The sequence below is a fragment of the Nyctibius grandis genome, chromosome 1 (genome assembly GCF_013368605.1).
Source record: "Nyctibius grandis isolate bNycGra1 chromosome 1, bNycGra1.pri, whole genome shotgun sequence".
Taxonomy (NCBI): domain Eukaryota; kingdom Metazoa; phylum Chordata; class Aves; order Nyctibiiformes; family Nyctibiidae; genus Nyctibius; species Nyctibius grandis.
In genome coordinates this window covers 44201681-44214265 of record NC_090658.1, presented here as the reverse complement: position 1 = coordinate 44214265, position 12585 = coordinate 44201681, and the positions used below count along the sequence as shown (strand labels likewise).

Here is a 12585-nt window from a genome sequence, read left to right as displayed (position 1 = left end):
TGACTTGGCTAATCCACTTCTGGTTTGGGGGCACTGTTACCATTTTCTAACGCAACAAAAAACCCCATTCAAATTCTGATAGCTCCCAACCTTAGCAGAGGTGTGCCTCATTTTCAGCAGGATGTGGTAGTTCAGTGGTTTCCAAAGAGAATCGTCTGCCATTGCCACTGAAAACTGAGCTATGCAGGGTATCAGGTGTGCTGTCACTCTTTCCTGGAACTTCTCATCTCCTCCAAGCATATTTTCTAGCTGTGGAAGTAAAAATCTTGTCAAACAGATCCAGGCTCACATAAACCCAGCCCAAAGCACTTCTTCTAGCTTTGGCTTTCAGGTACTCAAGAGTTACATCAAAGAGTCAGTGTCTGCAAGAGCTCAACAACATGCATGAACCTTATGGAATGAAGATGTTTAGAGAGAGGATAAAAAAATTAGTAATTCAGAGCCTTAGGCAAAGCTACTGTCTGTAGCCCAAAGACAATGAATTAATTCCTCCCTTTTTGTTAAGGGAGAGGACTGAGGCCTGATAGTTAAAAAAAAAAACATAAATCTTTCAGATGGGAAAAAAAAATCAGCTATGAATTGGGTTTTTTGTGTTTTTCAATACCTGATCAACCAGAGGCATCATCAAGGTTTCTGCTCTTTCCTTACTCAGGAACTTCTGGGTGTCAAACAGGAAGAGCTTGTGCAGACAGTCCATGGTGAAGTGCAACAGTAGACAGCTCTTTTCTGTGCTGTTCTCAGAGTCAAAGAAAGCTTCATCTACGTATCAATCAAGGAGAAGAAAAAAAAAATCATAAAAAAAAAAGAAAATTCAAAACTTCCCCACAAGACAGAAACATTGTTAGTTTGTGAATATAGCTAGAGGAAGCACTACATAGCAAGTACGTACTCATCACTCAGAACAATAAAGTGGAAGTGGTACGTTATCTGGTTTTTAGCTAATGCCCCAGCAGGTCTGCCACTGCTTGTTCATGATCAGCTGGGGATAAAAGAGAATAGCCACAGGCTATACGAAAACTGCTTGGCTGTACCTGTGGATATGGAGAATTTCTTCACATCACTACAAATGGGATGGGCAAGTAGTTTCCCATACAAAAAAGTAATAACTATTTTTGCCAAGAAAGCAGAGGAGTCTGAAAACACCAGGTAGCATATAAGAGAAGTCAATGAGAAAAAAAAAAAAACCCAAACAGAAAAAAAAGTCACTCTCTTTCCACACAATTTCATTCTCATGGAACTCACTGGGACTGACATTGAAATTTTCATGTGGTCTCAACTTTGTACTGGCAGCCCAGAGCCCACGGATGAAAAATGTCCTTTGGTTCCATCAGAATAAGAAAGAGGCCTTATTTATGAGAGAAAGAAGAAAGAGAGAAATGAGAGGTATGTGCTGTGAAGTAAATCCTGTAAGACTAAACTTTCAGCAATTACAATTAACCTCTTTCAGCAATTAGAGTTAGCCTGCCGATGCCTCTCTGTAGTTAGTAACTGAAAACTTACCAGTTTTAGAAATGTTGACCTGGTTCAGCGTCTCAGCAAATGGCTTCACTAAATGACCAGCAAACAGGGTGAAGAGACCCTTGAGCTTGTCTGCAATACAATCTGCTATTCGGTGGAATGTCAGCAGTCTGTCTTTTAGGGTAGACTCTGTTCTGGACCAATCAAAGAGCTGAAAGTGAAAGGCAGATTAGCTCTGTCCTGTGCCTGTGCACTGGAAAATACAAATATGCTGATGCAGATGCATTATATTTAAACTTCTTACCTTGAAGAAGAGGGGTCTGAAAGAAGCCTCAGAAAGTTTCATAACCATACTTATTAGACAATCGATAATGTAAGCCTCTGTCTTACCAACTTCCTCTAAATCATCCTAGAAAAATTAGAAAACATAATTCCAAGTTTGAAGTGTAAGAATTTGAGCTTTCAAAGCACGTTTTAATTTTGTCTGTTTCAGACCAAATACCTTATCATAATGTTTTATACCCCAAGAACAACTTCAGAACAGAATATTTGATACCCAGAATTTCAGAGCACATATACAATGGAAACTACTAATATTTTTTAAAACAACTGATAGAATTAGCATGTAGAGGTTGAGCTGCTGCTCTTCATCCCCCTAAATAAGCCACCTCGGCGTGTTCTGTTCGGAAGTCCAGGGCTTTCATGAAAAATGCCGTCAGCTCAGGCTGATGGGAGATCAGGTGCTCCTTCTCCATACCAACAATGTGCTCCTTCAAAATGTTCATAAGGGGACCCAGGCAGTTCTGCCAAAACAAAAGCAAAGCAATGCAAAGGCAACTGTGATATTGTCAGTAACTGAGAAACTTAAACAAGGGAATCGCATTTTTGCACTTCACACATTTACTCATTAAAATACTGTCAATAAAATAAACAAACTTTTTCTTGTACTTTTTTGGGGCTGAAGTTAGTAAGATTCCTGAAAAGAGTTTGGTCTTCCCTCTCCAATACTGGACATACCATTTAAGTCTGAAAGGTTTGCACCTATGAGACAGGAGCAAAGCCCAGATGAAAATTATGACTCAATTTGTGTTCCTAGCAGATAAATCAAGGCCTTTATGAATGGGATGATCCCTCAAGCATTCATCATCTAACACGCTAAGGACATTAAACTGGTGCATTTCTCCCAGTGAGTCACCATTGCGGTACAAAAGAAAAAGGAGATAAATCTAAAGGCTGTGCTAGGTTTGGCTGGGATGGAGTTAATTTTCTTCATAGCAGCTCCCTATGGTGCCGTGTTTTAGATTTGTGACCAAAACAACACTGATAACACACTGGTGTTTTAGCTGTTGCTGAGCAGTGCTTGCACAGTGTTAAGACTTTCTTTGTTTCTCACTCTGCTGCCCCAGCAAGTAGGCTGGTGGTGGGCAAGAGGCTGGGAGGGGACACAGCCAGGACAGTTAAACCAAATTTTGCACTGCTTGTTTCTTTCTTTCCTTCTTTTTAATCACAATGCAAAAGAACGAAAAAAATCCTTACCTTGCGGGTATTTGCCACTTCACAGTAACACTTTGTAACTGCAGGCAAGAGGATTCGGGGAGCAAGCCTTGTAGCTAGGATAGTTTTCAACGATGTTACGCGTAAACTTATCTGGGAAGAAGGACCAAACTCAGCCACAATCTTTTCCAAGCGGACAACCTATCAGGAAATCCAACAAAAGTTAGGCATACTTAAAACAACTCAAGAACTTACTTTACAGTAGTTGACTGTTGCAAGCTTCAGACGGGAATTTTGCTGTTTGCACCACTTGGAGCACCTTACATTAGGATGTCTGCGTACAGAGCTTCGCTGTCTTCAGAGGACAAACACTGAAAAAATGCGCGTGTCAGCAGCAGGGGGTCAGAATGACCCTAACTAGAGCTGTTAGATACACATTTGATGAGATCATGGATATTACAGAATGGTCCTTCAGGATTCATCTCCCTTTCCAAAGAAGCAAACCACAACCTATCAGAGGGAGGAGTAGGAGACACTCTTACGTTCTGTATCTTAGTTATCTGCCTTAGAAGGTGAGTAGAAGAGTAATACGCTATGACCTTCCACACAGTTGGCACACACTCCTACTTCAGTTTCAGAGAGAAAAAAGTAATCTCTAGCTTCTTCTAGGAACTGGGCAGAGCCTGTCCCCCTTTACATATCTGTAGGAATCAGACAGCTCACCTGCAGCAGGCAATCCAAAAGATAAGGACTAAGGAAGTGTGGTAATGTTTCTGCAACCTTCAGCAGAGCAGTGACAGCACTCAGCAAGTAAATTTCATTGGAGACCAGCTCCTTCTTATTTTTTAAAGTCTTCAACAGTGCCGGCATCAGCCTGTGAATAACCAAGCATCAACAGAGAAAGGTGAAACCACTGCCCATTCGGAGGCACGTTTCCAGTCACATAAATCCATCTGTTAAGCCTGCAGGGACACCTTTCACATGAATTTTTACATGTGTATTTGAGGAAACTCAGTATTCTGGGCTCTTCTGCTGTATTTCATTTTTCAAAGCTAATGATGGATATTAGGTTTAGAATCACAGAATCACAGAAAGGTGTGGGTCAGAAGGGATCTTTAAAGATCATCTAGTCCAAGCTCCCTGGGCAGGGACATCTTTCACTAGATCAGGTTGCTCAAAGCCCCCTCTTTAGTTTAAAGATTTAATGACAACAAGAAACTTAAATTTGTTAAGAAATACAACAGTCTTCAACAAGTAAGATGCTTGAATTCTTCTCGAATATGGAGAATAAAATAATGTAAGATGCAGGGTTTCCATCTGTACTGGTTCTCATGTTTTTAAATGTAATCTGTTCTGCAGTAGACACATAGAATATGGTCTGACTTTTCTAAAGCCATAAAGATTGCCTCTCTGTTCACAGTAGCAGACTCCATAAGGAACTCTACTGATTATAAAACTCTTACAATTTCCCCACTAGCTTCTTAGTTCTACGACCAGGAAGCACCTTCAAACGCTACGAATGCCTTTATTTTTATCTACACAAAACACACATGGGCAGACGGCCCCTTGGCCTTCATCAGCATTCCTTCAGTAATGCATTTCAGTATAACTTATTCCTGCTGCAGTTGGTTCTGTTAAAAAGAACCCACCAGTACCTTGGAAGCTGAGGTATTGCTTGGGCTTTCAATGTACAGGTGACCTCAGCTATACAGAGCAAAGCACTTCCCATCACATTCTTTTCCTCCTTCTCTGAAGAAATTAGGTCAATGGCAGTTTTCAGAACAGGTACAAATGGCACTGGATTTTCTGTGCCAAAACCTTTGCAGAGTAGCTTGAGGCTGAACAAAGCAGTCTGCCTGTTGATGGCTTGCTCCTCCTCCTCCTCCTTTCTTTTACACTGCACAATAGCAATGAGCTCAGGAAGTAGCTCTAAGAGCTGCAGGATCTAACAGGACAAGAGAACACACACGTTAGACATACAGTTAGAAACTCAGAACCTGCAAGGTAACTTTGGGCAGGTAGCCTACGTCTCACTACTCAAGAGAGCTGCCTGCCAGACTTGGCACTGGTACTTGACATACATAGAGCAAACCACTTCTACATCAACCTCTCTCCAGGCACTTCTGCTAAAGGAACCGAGTTAAACCCCTTCGCCTCACCTGGCTCTTCTGCCACTTTGTGCGCTGCTGCACCTTATTGTTCAAAAGGTCCATTGCCTTACGTCTCACAGATGGGAGCTGATTTGTCATTAGTCCCCTAATTACAGGGATGAAAGTTTCTGTTGGCAATAAGGCATTGACCTACAAGAAAACACAAACAAAACAATACCATAAACGCTCTTCCATGCACTGTGACAACCTCCAAATAAGACAGGCAAACCCTCTTCAACTTCCCACATGCGTTTCAGGATCAAAGAAGAGAGGACAGGCTAGCAATGCTGTATCTGAAGCAAGGAACAGAACACAGCATGTTCCAGTTCAGTACTTAATGTATGTTCACTGGCTGCTAACCAGCCGTTATCCACTAGCTCTGAGATTTCTTTAGCAACTCCTTTTGTCTGCACTGCTGAGCTGTCCCTCCTTACCCTAAAATACTTCTGGTAGTGGCCTGTGCATGTACATTACGAAAACTGGAATATGCTTCACAGGCAAAAAAAAACAAAAAAAAAAAATCCAAGCTGTGAAAAGACATATGCTCCAAAGCATGCAACAAGATAGCTAGTCCAACTCTACAAATGTAATTCTGATCAGAAAAAGATTAGAAAGAAAAGTATAAGGATTTTTTTCTCCATTTAAATTCCATGTAGAAATATATAGCAGTTCCATTAGCATTAGTTAAATCATTTTATGAGTTAACAGTGAGAAATGCTGCCAAAAGCCATTCTTCTCCACCAGATAGTGAAATGACTGCTTTCAGCCAGTAGAATACTAACTAGAGGAAATCAGCATTCCTGGTATTTTTTTTCTGGTTGTTCTGTCTAAGCTGTTAGCTCTAGTTATTAAAGTTGTTAGATGAGTTTAAACAATGATGCACCAGGTTGCAGACCATCCAATAAGGATTAGTACTAATCCAGTAAGAGACCCTACAAAGGTTATAATCATATTAATAAGCAAAAGCAGTAATGTCCCACTACTAACACGAGGGCTAATGAGACATACTTTATCCAGCATATCATAGGACTTGTTAAGCAGAACCCGCCAAAATTTGGCTGTTGGCTTGTCCACGTTTCCTTCCACTGAAGATGCCACAGTGTTTATATAGTGAAGAACTTCTTCTAATAGCCTAGATGGAATGGAAGCACCTTTTAGTAAGTAACAAGGACACTAAAGAAGTCGACTTTATTACTGGAAAGCATAAAATTTCACATAACAGCAACAATAAAAGAAAATGAAACACCTAATGGAGAGGCTAGCAAATCCCATCTACATATTGACAAAAAGCTATGGCAGTAAGGACAATCGTGCACATTAAAGAAGTCTAGCTGGTACCCCCAAATCTACGTACAACAGTAGTTCTACTTAAGGACGCTGCTTTAAAACAAAAACAATCTGGGAAGATATAGATGTTTAAAAAAATGAGCATTTAAGGAGCACTTAAAATAAATCCTACACACTTTTTCACTTAGAACAAATATAAAAGTTTGTTTATGAAGAAACATAAAAGCCTCTGCAAAAGAAACTATTAATTTTGCATTAATGGCTGTTATAGCCCAATGACTACAACGGTGATCTGTGATTACTGGTAGTTTTTTTACACCAATATAGGGGCACCTGTGAATAACGATTTTTTTTCCTATGAATGAAGTGATACGTTTTGCTAAAAATCTGGAATTCTTTTAGAGACTCCATCATCAATAGCATAATAGTTATGGCCAAGTATGTAAATAAGTACTATCAGAAATACAGAAAGAGTGGATATTGGGTAGAGCAATCTTTCAGAAATAAAAAACTCCACGTCATATTAAAAAAAAACCCCACAAACCAAAACCCAAATAACTTGCATATAATAAATACTGCTTGTTGCTAAGGTCAACACTAAAAGTATCCTTGGGGAAAAAAATATTCTAATGGGACTACACTTAAAAAATATTCCCAAGTTGCAGTAAAAGCTAGAAATAGGAGGAGGGGAACAGATTTAAAACATACCTCTGTTCCAACTTCTGCAGCTCTTCTGTTTCTTCGCATTCAACTATCTGGTTTAAAAAGGAAAAATGAAAATGCTAGGTGTGAAACTTACCTCCCCTCATTAAGTTAATATCCCAATATGTGCCAATTTGTTTGTTCTGAATGAAACATCCACTGACATGGTAATTACGAGTTCCCCACATCTGCACTTAAGCCACCATTCTTGAAGAAAATCTGAGAATCTTAGGCAATGCAGTCACAGTAGCAAATACATTTCATGCTGGTGGATGATGTTCAGCTGAAAAACTGGGAACTACTTCCAGCTAGAGCTGCAGCTTAAAATTTGTAACGTTTATTTTGTCTTTTCAGAGTTAATAGCATGAATCCCACACCAAACTTAAAGAGTTATACAGATTGCAAGTGAAATCCCAGACTCCATAAAGCCAGTGAGTATCCACCGTGACCAGAATTTCGCTTTGTTACCTATTCATCAATCACACAAACGGAGTCTATCTGGAAAAGCCCTATTAAAAAATAATTAACATTACTGACAGGTTTCAAAACTGTGTCAATAAAGGTGTAAGCAAGATACACTGGACAGTGTATAATTTCATCCCCTTTGAATATAAATCCATACTAAAAAGCAAATTAAACCTCATCTGTTACAGTATGACACGATTACTGAATGTGATCAGTTTAAAAGCAATCTGCCATTATTACCTTTTTCACAAAACTCTGAGAGGATAAAAGCTGTGACATGAAGGAGACTGACAAGAATTTAAAATGCCGAAGTTGTTTGTCTGAGTGAGACTCCACATTAAAGAGCTGCCCATCCTGATTTTTTAGCTTTGTCTTGCATGTGCTTGACTTTTTTGGCCCAGGATCATCTGTTGAAAACATTCACAAAACAAATTTGCAGCCAGGAGGAAAAGACATTTGACTTCTGATTACAGAAACAAAGTAAAATTACAGTCAGGTGCTTATCAAGGATAATCATTCTGCAGTATTCAAAATAATGTCAAAGTTCCAAAAAAGATGGTCTGAAATACCACAGGAGATAAATTGTTCATTTCAACAGCCTCAAAAGAAGTAGTGACATTTGACTGCCATTCCATCTGACCATTTTTATGTAAACAATCGTCTTTTTTCTTGGTGCTAAAGCTATGGTACGCTGGCTACAATCCAGAGACTTCTGAGGCAGGACCACATACACTGTGCGTCACATATTCGGGAAAACTGCTTTCAGTGTCATTACGTCATCCTTCCTGGCTGAGAAAATGTATTCAAACAACAAACACAGGAAGACCTAACTTAAAAAGAAACAAACAACCCTCACCAACTCTCCCCAATGCTCTTTGAAATAACAGACTGGAAAAGTATTAAAACATATTGTTTAATTTTTGCTCCACTATATTGTAGTAGAAAGAAATGAAACCTTAAAAAAAAACCCAGAAATGACTGGTAATCCCTGTGATCTTGTCTGCTATAAATAATAGCTTTTTATTTCAACTAAATGATTTATTCTGCCTTCTAAGTGAGGACTGCCGTTTGATTCTAAGTGCTCAAATTAATCTTTGAGCACTAATTAAAAGGATTAAAAAAAAAAAAGTAATCACATATCTTAGCCATTTTATATATTCAAAAAAGAAGTCATTAGAGTAATTCTGAATCCCTTAGTCTTCTGTCTAGAGGAGTAATAAAATCATAGAACAGTTTGGGTTGGAAGGGAACTTTAAAGGCCATCTAGTCCAATCTCTCTGCAACGAGCAGGGACATCTTCAACTAGATCAGGTTGCTCAAAGCCCTGTCCAACCTGACCTCGAATGTTTCCAGGGACGGGGCATCTACCACCTCTCTGGACAACCTGTGCTAGTGTTTCACCACCCCCATCGTAACAAATTTCTTCCTTATATCTAGTCTAAATCTACCCTCTTTCAGTTTAAAACCATTACCCCTTGTCCCTTGTAACAGGAAGGTTTACATGCATTTGCTGGCTCTGTTTTGTGGTTACCTTCTTTGTTCTCTGGTAGCTCTTTCAAGTACTGGATTATTTTCATCATGCTCTGGAACTGAGAACGTACATTAAATTCGCAACAGATGGAAATCCAAAATTCAGTGTCTGCTTCCAGAACAGCATCCTGTTTATGGTTTAGAAATAAAAAAAAATTATGTCAAGAATTAAAAAAAGTATTACTAATAATGATGAAAAGACTCAAAAACTCCTCAATGAGTCTGTGAAAACACCATGGTGAGCTGGATACTGCCAGGATTAACACCAAGGGTAAAAGGAGCAACCTCTTGGAGAGAGCATAGTTTCAGAAGACACAGAAAGATTAAACTGCTACAGCAAAGACTGTATCTTCTCACCAATGTTCCTTTAATAATTCTTTTTAGTTTTCCCCATAAACTATGCTTTCACCTAATCTGAGGGCCTGCCTACACAAAAACATAATAGGGTTTTTATCTTGGTCTGTACAGGAAGACCAGTATCAAGTTTCACAAACACAGTTAAAGAAAAAACCACAACTTTAAAAATATTGAAGCACTTCACAATTAGATTATCAGCTCTTCAGGTCAAGGATTGCTGTACAATATGATCTGATTTATTGTTCAGGCTCCAGGACAAAACAATATTGTATCTGCAGTACAAATCGTAGTCAATATCACCATCAGGTTCTGCTATAGAACAAGCTCAGAGCTCACTACTTATTTTAGCATAACCTAGGGGCTTATCTTGCACCTTCTTAAAGGCAAGACCATGAACAGAAACGGGGAGATCAGTCTCTTGAGGAAAAAGTTGACCTCACTAGTCTTCTAACCTTGTCTGTGCTTGACGTCGCAGTCACAGTTTTGGTCACATACTGCTCAAACAGCAGCACCAGGAGAACCCAGAGGAACTTGTCTCCTCCCACCGTAGTGATCAGCTGGGCCAGGATTGGCAGGCGTCGGTGCTCTGGCACATGGGGCAAGGCATCCACAAACACACGAATGATCTTTATCACCACCTCTTCCACGCTTCCTGAGGACTCTGACAAATCACTGTCTTCAGCCTATGTACAAACAGGTACAGCGGTTCAAACAGATTGTCACAGACAGGTACAAGTTCTTTCTTGTGAATTCAGAAATGAGAGAAAGCACTACATGCCTGATACCAGCATTACCAAAAGCATCATCTCAAGGGATATAAGTGCTCCAAAATAAACAGTTTTCAATCACAGAGTTCCTTTTCACTGCTTAAGGAAGATGCTTCAAATAAAATTAAAAAAAGAAAAAGGGGGAGAGAGAAGGGGGAGAGAGAAGGGGGAGAGAGAAGGGGGAGAGAGAAGGGGGAGAGAGAAGGGGGAGAGAGAAGGGGGAGAGAGAAGGGGGAGAGGAACAAGAAAGGAACCCAAAGAAACGCGAAGAAACCCAGAAAAAAAGAAAAGAGGAAAAAAGAAAAAGAAAGGGGAAAAAAAAGAAAAAAAGGAAAACAAAGGGAAAAAAAAAACCACAAAGGAAAAAAGGGAAAAAAAACATTACTTGGCATCAGCTGAAATAAGCAGGACATTTTCAAAGGAAAGCAAGGCCACATCCTTCTGAGAATTTTGCCTAACTGAGAATTAGGCTATCAAGGGCCTAGTAAAAATTATACAAGTGGGCTACATGATCTCAGGTAAGTAATATCAGGCTCTCCTCACATGTAATAATCATGTGTGCCATAAATTATCTGTCACAGGAACTTGTGATGGCTGCTACGAAAATTTTTAAATAAAAAGTAAATTAGAAAAAAAAAAAAAAAGAGACAGCAACTTGATTTCTGTAAAAGAGATCTGCAAGAGGATGCAAAATGTGTCTAGCATCATTAAAAAATACACTGGGAAATCCCCAGCCCACTGTTGGAAGAAGAATTTTTTTTTCCAATTCATTTTTACATAAGAAATTTATATGGCATTTTTCATGTTTAAATCTATGAATGACTCTAGAATTAAGATTTATTAGGTGCAAGTGAAATCTGACTGAAGAAAAAATGTCCTCTTTGAAAAACAATATTGTATTTTTGTTTTAATTTATAACCATTTATCTAAGATGTCCAGAGGAAAACAAGAAAACCCACACAAACACCAGCTGAAGAATAAAAGCATTTGCCAAATATTTTACCTTTCTACTTCCTTCAGACCACATCTACTATTGATATGACCACGACATATTATTATAGGACTAATAACCTTCTTCTTATTTCCAATGGTTTCTCTACTGAACTTCCCTGCTATTTTTATGATGAAAAACTTGAACTTGAAGTATGTTTCAGGTCCTCTTTAGGTACAGTTGTGATACTGTTTTGGCTAAACCATTTATAAAGTGAAGGAGCTCATAAAATTAAAAAGAAGCAGTAGTCTGATGAACTCAGAGTTGGTCAGACAAGGAATAGTCTGTTAATACGGTTATTATATATAATTTAATATCTGTCTAAAAATAGATTGAATAGGCTACAACTTATTCTACCAATGATATTCAAAACTATTTACTCAATTAATAATCTTATTGTTCACTTTTTTCTACTCCTTTCCATTAAGTAGACAAATTTACCTGTATAAGAGCAGGAATAACCATCTGCACTGTTTTATTAATTACTTGGAACGTGTACGTATCATCCAGACGCAAGACGTTTGCTCCCATGAATGTAAAAATGGGCATAATGTTATGGAGAACTTTATCCTGGAAAAGAAGAAACAAGACAGATGAGACTAGTTTATTTTTTGAACTGTGCTGCTCTGCATATTATACCTGATGGCATTTCTCCTTCCCACAAATGCCACTAGATTCCTATAAAAGAAAATGAGAATCATTAGTATCTTCCAAAATCTCCACTAAACTAATTTTACATGTATAGTATCCCTTACAGCTACTTACTATGTGCTTGTTAGAGTTCTTAATACTATTTAGAAACCAAGATACACTTCCAAGCAAGTAATTAAGGAGTGGAAATTGAGAGTTTAGTCTGATGAAATACCTTGTATTCTTCAACTCAGTGCCATGGTAGTATGACAAGCAAAACCAGCTATGGGGAGATTTGCAGAAGCACACATGTGAGCGTGGCACAGATTCCACTGATTTTCATACCTTTCCCACCCACCCTTTTTATATGTGTAAAACATCTGCAATATCTGCAATCATACAATGAAAACCAACCATGCTCATTTTAATTTTTGGCTTTTTTGGGGGCTAGACTGTAATCACAAGTCACTAATTTTAAGAGGTCTGGATTAGAGGTGTCACCTAGCTCAAGAATTAGTTTCCTAGATTTTGCGAGAACTTAGAGCAAGTAGTTATGGGCACATTTTTTATTCAGTTTTAGTGAACTGAAGGAGTGTTTTAGATTTTAAAAGAGAGATGAGACTCATACAAAATATTTCCTTGTATTCTGATCTTGAAAATCTTGTAAGAGCCAATATTAATGTACAATAAAAGCTCAGTTTTATATCAGGTGATGGCAGTAAGATGGTGACAAAGAAAAACAACCCCAACAATG

The 12585-nt window shown here is 38.6% G+C and overlaps 1 protein-coding gene across 1 annotated transcript in view; it reads right to left on the bottom strand.

Moving 5' to 3' along the window:
* The window catches only part of HEATR1 (HEAT repeat containing 1), a 39656-nt gene that overhangs the window by 1326 nt on the left and 25745 nt on the right, over positions 1–12585 (bottom strand). The window contains exons 29-43 of the mRNA XM_068404490.1: positions 11643–11771; positions 9896–10126; positions 9088–9214; positions 7797–7963; positions 7098–7144; positions 6111–6234; positions 5112–5252; positions 4608–4897; positions 3676–3826; positions 2995–3153; positions 2127–2261; positions 1763–1867; positions 1501–1669; positions 605–759; positions 91–249 (exon numbers count right to left, since the gene is read on the bottom strand). Coding sequence (XP_068260591.1) covers positions 91–249; positions 605–759; positions 1501–1669; positions 1763–1867; positions 2127–2261; positions 2995–3153; positions 3676–3826; positions 4608–4897; positions 5112–5252; positions 6111–6234; positions 7098–7144; positions 7797–7963; positions 9088–9214; positions 9896–10126; positions 11643–11771 — 2289 coding nt within the window. The remainder of the gene's footprint in view (positions 1–90; positions 250–604; positions 760–1500; positions 1670–1762; positions 1868–2126; positions 2262–2994; positions 3154–3675; positions 3827–4607; positions 4898–5111; positions 5253–6110; positions 6235–7097; positions 7145–7796; positions 7964–9087; positions 9215–9895; positions 10127–11642; positions 11772–12585) is intronic.